Source organism: Monoraphidium neglectum (assembly GCF_000611645.1).
Source record: "Monoraphidium neglectum strain SAG 48.87 unplaced genomic scaffold scaffold01405, whole genome shotgun sequence".
Lineage (NCBI taxonomy): Eukaryota > Viridiplantae > Chlorophyta > Chlorophyceae > Sphaeropleales > Selenastraceae > Monoraphidium > Monoraphidium neglectum.
In genome coordinates, this window is record NW_014012223.1 from 2803 (window position 1) to 8836 (window position 6034).

The 6034-nt window shown below is 60.9% G+C and overlaps 2 protein-coding genes across 2 annotated transcripts in view; both read left to right on the forward strand.

Moving 5' to 3' along the window:
• MNEG_7756 (hypothetical protein) overlaps positions 1-1184 on the forward strand; it is a gene marked incomplete at both ends in the record, with an annotated part of 3952 nt that extends 2768 nt beyond the window's left edge. Inside the window, 5 exons of the mRNA XM_014043769.1 lie at positions 55-180; positions 312-380; positions 440-499; positions 714-776; positions 1074-1184. Coding sequence (XP_013899223.1) covers positions 55-180; positions 312-380; positions 440-499; positions 714-776; positions 1074-1184 — 429 coding nt within the window. The remainder of the gene's footprint in view (positions 1-54; positions 181-311; positions 381-439; positions 500-713; positions 777-1073) is intronic.
• A 2669-nt stretch (positions 1185-3853) lies between these two features.
• MNEG_7757 (hypothetical protein) overlaps positions 3854-6034 on the forward strand; it is a gene marked incomplete at both ends in the record, with an annotated part of 2829 nt that continues 648 nt past the window's right edge. Inside the window, 6 exons of the mRNA XM_014043770.1 lie at positions 3854-3868; positions 4053-4157; positions 4375-4500; positions 5051-5113; positions 5353-5469; positions 5687-5749. Of these exons, the coding sequence (XP_013899224.1) occupies positions 3854-3868; positions 4053-4157; positions 4375-4500; positions 5051-5113; positions 5353-5469; positions 5687-5749 (489 nt within the window). The remainder of the gene's footprint in view (positions 3869-4052; positions 4158-4374; positions 4501-5050; positions 5114-5352; positions 5470-5686; positions 5750-6034) is intronic.

The window sequence follows — 6034 nt, forward strand, 5'->3', positions numbered from 1 at the left end:
CCCTCCCCCACCCGCAATGCCACCCGCCACTCCCCCACCGGCCGCCAACCTCAGTGCAAGCTGCAGTCAGAGGAGGAGGCCCACAAGAGGGCCAGGGCAGAGGTTGCCGCCCTCACAGCCGCGGCACAGCAGAGCCAAGCCACGGCGCAGCGCGCCCACCAGGAGCTTGCGGCCAGCCAGGTGTGGGCAGTAGCGCTAGGTGGCTTGAAGCGCCAGTACTTTGGAAGGGCTGTGAGGCCCCAGTACTGGCTCTGTCCTGCTGCTTGAATGGACTTTTGCCAACCCCCGCTTTCCGTGAACGCGTTCGCCAGCACCAGGCCAAGACTGGGGTGGAGGAGAACGGCCGCAAGGCCGCCGAGGCAGAGGTGGCCGGCCCCAGGGTGAGAGGGGTGGAGGAGGGCAGTGAGGGTGCACGACGCGCCTTGCTACCGCCCTCCAGGCAGGCCTGAAGCAGGCGGGGGCGGCGCTGACCATTCGGGATCAGCTCGCCGCAACGGCGGTGGGTCGGTAGGCCTGCCATATTGGGGAATGTTGCTGGGGTAGACGTATGTATCTCAGAGTTGGCATTTCGTTCCGAGCAACGGTCTCATCACCATATTCGTAGCCCTTGTGCTTGTCAGCACCCAGTCATGTGCACGTGCATGCAAGGGCGTGAGCATGCCCGCATGCGCTTTCTGTGCCCAACCTCCACCCCGGTGTTCCCACACCCCAAGGCTAAGGCCACGCGGGAGGAGGAGAGCCGCAAGGCCGCAGAGAGCAACGCTAGAGTGCCCGAGGTGAGGGGGCTGGGGCGTGGGACGCTGGGTCATGCAGGGAGTGGAGGACCGATCCCTTCTGGCCTTGTCCACGCACGCACACCGGCACCATCACACAAAAACACGCACCCTGCCTGAGCCCCGGCATGCATGCCAGGCCTGCTGCTTGAACTCCAGCCCTGGACAAACCCACTGCACTTCCGCAAAGCTCCGGCGCACAGATCCCTGGATCTCATCCTAATGTAGTTGCGCCTCGCACCTTTTCTGCACGACAAGGGCGCTCTGCGATACCAAGTACAACAACTTGCGAACGCTCAGGCCGAGGCTGCGGATTACAAGCGCTCTGCCGAGGTGAGCAAGGCGGTCGCCCGCGGCATGCGCCAAGAGCCAGGACATAATCACGTGGCTCAGGACAGCACTGCAGGTTGAAAAAAAATAGGGGCGTGGGGGTCGGGGATCGGCCAGCTCAGTGTCTTGAATGGCGTCTGCAGGGTTTTGTCGTGTATGTGCATGATGCCGGCTTGTCTCCCATCTGATTTCAACGCATGTGTGTTGCATTGCAGCCCGAGATGGAGCAGCTGAGGGCCCAGGTGGGTGCAGCCAACATTGACGTGAGCAGCACATGCAGCAGCAGCGGCAGTTCCCCCAGCAGGCCTGGATCCCAGACTGGGGCGGCGGCCTGGCGGTGGATCACCGCCGACGCAGCAGCAGCGGCAAAGCGGAGGGCGCCATGTGCGGCGCGCTTGTGCGGCCGTCGTGCCAGCCTTGGGGTGAGGTCCTGGGACAGCTGCTGGGCTTGAGGCATTGAGCACGGGGAGTCAAGGCTGCGTCACACTGGACATAGCTGCAAAACGCTGTCCTCAGATTGTGTGGACAGGAATATGACGGCGGGGCCGGGCCGAGCTGCTGGAACCGCAGTGTGCCTGTGTTCCGCGTTGTTTTTTGAGTGTCAGGACCCGTCACCAGGTTGCAGGGTGCCAAGGGAAACCGGGAGAGCGGAGCAACGGGAGGGAGAGGCTGTGACAAGGTGCAGGATGCATTGTTTGCCATTGTGTGATGTGTGTGTTTTGCTGATGCAGAAAACCCAAATGGACCATCAACATCCTCTGTGATCAATCATTGCGGTAAAAATGTATGGGAATGAACCGGCATGTGACCAGGCAGACTATTGGTAACGCGCCAATCCTACCGACATCTGCTAAGCTGCATGACGCGCACACTCAGGTGGAACAGCCTTCAGGTTAGCCGCCAAGCAACAGGTCGCTTAGCGGCATGCAGCTGGCAGCAGGCAGCGCCCTGTCAGACTGATTATCATTTGAAGGCGTTCCCTTGCATTACACTCTTTTAAGCTACCTGCGAACAGCCGGCTCTTGCACAGCCGGCTCATGCAACCATGCTTGCACAACAGGAGCTGCCTCCTGCAAGCAGCCCTCGCAGCGGCCGCCCCTGGTGCCTCCAGAGCGCCGCGCGGCAGCACGCCCTTCAGTAGTTGGCGCGCTGGCTATCTGTGAGTTTTCCGTACGCTTCGTGGACCTGCGCCGCCTCCTGCCCCAGCACCTGCATGCCGCACCAGCAGTGGGTGGAGGGGCTCCAGCGGGTCATCACAGCAAAGCACTAAGCATGCGCACTGCTGGGAAGGCCTTGGCCCCTGAATGCAGGGAACCATCGTACTTGAGCGGCCAATCCTGGGCTTCCAGGCGCACACGGTGCCGTCATAGTGCCTGGCGGGATTGTGCATGGCTTGGGGCAGGCCCATGAGTAGCCTGAGCTGTGGGGTCGCACATATGTGTGGACCAGAATGAAACATTCCTGCTCTTGCTCACCTGCAGGAATGGCACATGCGCGCGCTGTGGTGTTTCCAGTTTGCCCTCTCGTCCATAAAATGTGTCCTGGGGGTGACTCAGCATTTGACCAGTGTCACACCATCTGGCAATGATCAGAACAAGAACACCCTCTCCACGTATGTTGATACATCTGATTCTGATGATCGTATTGAACGCGCAGACGCGGGCGCACTGCAGCTGTTGATTGCAGCATTTCGCGCGGGCTGGATTGCCCGCTCGCTCGCTACTGTACAGCAGGTGCGCGGCTTGCTCAGGACTAGTACAAGTACACGCGCTTATCGTCTGGTACACGTTACTCACCTTTAGAGGTGAGATCTGCGTTGCGCTGCCTGTTTTGTCTGACAAATTCCGACACTTGCTCGGCTTGGTGCGTGGTGCTGTGCGTACAAGCTTGCGGTCAGTCCACAGCAGAGTGCTCGGTGATTGCACAGCCGAGCGGCGGGCACGCTGAGAAGGCTGGTGTTGTCACTGCTGTTGTGCTCCGCCTTGCCCTTCAGGTCGGCGGCAGAAAGCGGTGGCTACCCAGCGGGATGCTGCCAGGGCTGTTTGCTCTGCAAGCTGCAGCAGAAACAGCGGCCACAGCGGCATCAGACCAGCAGGGGCAGCCGCTGCTGCAGGAGCGATGGCCGGTGCCGCAGCTCTCTAACATGCAGGACATGGTGCTGGTAGGGACGGTCGGCCTGGGCTATAGCATGCGCATCTGGTGCAATGAATGCATGCCTCGGCTATGTGCCTATGAGGTAGAGGAGGGTTGTCATCTGGCGTTGCACAAGGTAGCATATCCGTGGGGACCCCTGCCAGTACAGCTTCCGATTGCGCTCGCTCTGTCATCGGTGCATGCGCACTTGTGGACTTGAAGCGCAACGCTTTCTAGTCGATGCTGCCCACAAGTTTGACACTGCTCCTCCTCCCTCCCCCCTATCTGCTCTCATCTTGGTGGTTTCTGCCCTTGGTCAGACCCGCAGTTTCCTTCAGGACGCCCACCAAGACGCCCACCAGCTGCGCAGCCGCCTGAAGGACGTCGAAGCAGAGCTTGCGGAAACCAAGAGAGAAGCGGCGGCTGCCAAGGGGCGCCTGCAGCAGGCACAGAGCATAGCTGCTCAGAAGAAGCAGGAAGACGGGCCGAAATGGCAGTGGCTGCACAATCAGCTTAACTCTGAGAAAACCAGGGCAAACAAGGCGGTGAAGAGGGTGGAAACCGTGACGCGCGAGCTCGAGGAGATGGCGGCGGCCAAGGAGCGCGCAAGGCAGAAGATGGACGACGTCAAGGTGCGCGGTGACAGGCTCCTGTTGAGGCCTGAGGGGCCCCCGCAAAGTATGGAGTGAGGGTTTGGGGCGGAGGCAAGACGGGGACATCCCAAATGGAGGCCAGGGCCACAACTCCACCATCTTGCCTGGGCCGAACTCCACACCTTCACACGCTTGGTGCCTATCAATTTGGCGTCGATTGCAGGCCAAGCTGCGTCTGGAGATGAGGGAGGTTGAGAGACTGAGGGCCACTGTGGACGCGAAGGACCTGGAGTTGGAGCGGGTGAACGGGGAGCTGGCCGCCTGCCAGGTACGATAGGTCATAACTCAGGCACGGGCTATGGGTCGACCATGGACTTGCCCATGACCGGCCAAGTGTGGAGTTGAAGCCACCGACTGGTGCTTCAGGCGAGTCAACTTTGCACAGCACCACGGCACGTTCAATGCCCTGCTCGCGAGCCGTATGCTGTGCAGGTGTACATCACCGCCCCTCCGCTGTCCATCCCGGCCTCCTGCGGTCCATCCAGGCCAGGCTGGGGGAAGTCGAAGGCGCCTGCAGGGCGGCGACGGACGAGGGCGCCAACCTCAAGGCCATGATTCAGCAATGGCGGGCAGCAGCAGAGGCGGCACAGCAGAAGGTCAACGACTGGCAGGTGCGGTGGGTGATTAGAGATGGGCCGGGCACTGGTGACTCCACGAGGATCCTTCTAATGCAAGATTGGCATGTCTGTTGACCACCTGTCCACCCATCCACAGCATCATTCAGTCCATACGAGCGCACTTGTGTGCGCGTGCACACGCGCGTGCACGCGCGTGCGCACACACACACACACACACACACACACACACACACACACACACACACACACACACGCACACACACGCGCGCACACACACACACAAACACAAACACACACACGCGCGCGCGCGTGCACGTGTAGGCGTGCATGCTTATGCACGCATGTGCATGCTCATCAAGTGATGACACTGACATACATGCATGCAGCACACTCATGTCCGCACATACAGATGATCGTACACATGCACGCACGCACACACGTGCACACGCCCATACACACACAGGCACACAGACACAATCACACATTGACATGCGCACGCATGCGCGCACGTGGCAGATGCATGCACCCTCACGTGTTTGCACAGAGCGCGAGCCTGCCAACCACACACCGTGTCCCTCCTCAGACCGCGGCCGCTGAGCAGGAGGTGGGCGGCAAGGCCATCGAAAGGGACGACCCACCATTCCAGGTAAGGGGGCTGACCGGATTTGACAAGGGCTGCCAGTCCATGCAAACACAGCAGACCAGGGTCTGTCAAGCAGGCACATGCCGCCGCCCTGTGCGCTCGCTGGCCCTGCATGGCCTCTTGGCAGATAGCTTGCCGCCATCCAATCTAAGGCACTGAGCACCATCCTGTAGCTCACCCCAGTTCCATCCCTATATGCCCGCACCCAGCCTTGCCCCCGCACCACTGCCAACCACTGCCAGGCTAAGTACCGTTCGATGGAGGAGTTCCTTCTGGCTGCTCTGCAGAAGGTCAGCACAAGCTACGAGCAACAGGAGGCGACGCTGCTGCGCGTGGGGAACCTGATTAAAGCAATTCAGGTGGGTCTTGTGGCCTAGCACGTGGGGGGATGCTCGAGTCCACTTATGTACTTGAAAGCTGGCGGCCCAGTCCGAGGGGCGGCCTCAGCACCACCTTGGTAGCTTATGTTCCTGGTGAACCTGACACGTGATCGCACAGATGCGCACACTAGGACATGAACATGCATGCATGCGCTGGCTGCGCCACCTCTCCACCCCGGTCTGCCCGCAACTTCAGCCCGAAGCCATGGAGGTGGAGGAGAGCCCCAAGGTCGCCCAGGGCGAGGCTGTGACGCTCAGGGTGAGGGGACCGGGCAGCAGGGGCACGGGCTATTTGGACTTGCAGGGAGTGGAGGACCGATCCCTGCTCGGCCTGTCCATGCACACCGGCACCATCATGCGGAAAGTGCGCCCTGCCAAAGGCCAGGCATGCCTGCCAGACCTGCTTGACCTCCACGCAGCCAGCCTTGGTTGCATCGGCTGCAATCTTGTGGAGCCCGCCTTCAATTACCGCACAGATCACTGGATCTCATTCAGATGTAACAATGTCTTGCCAGGCCCGAGACACCACCCTGCTCGCCGCGCC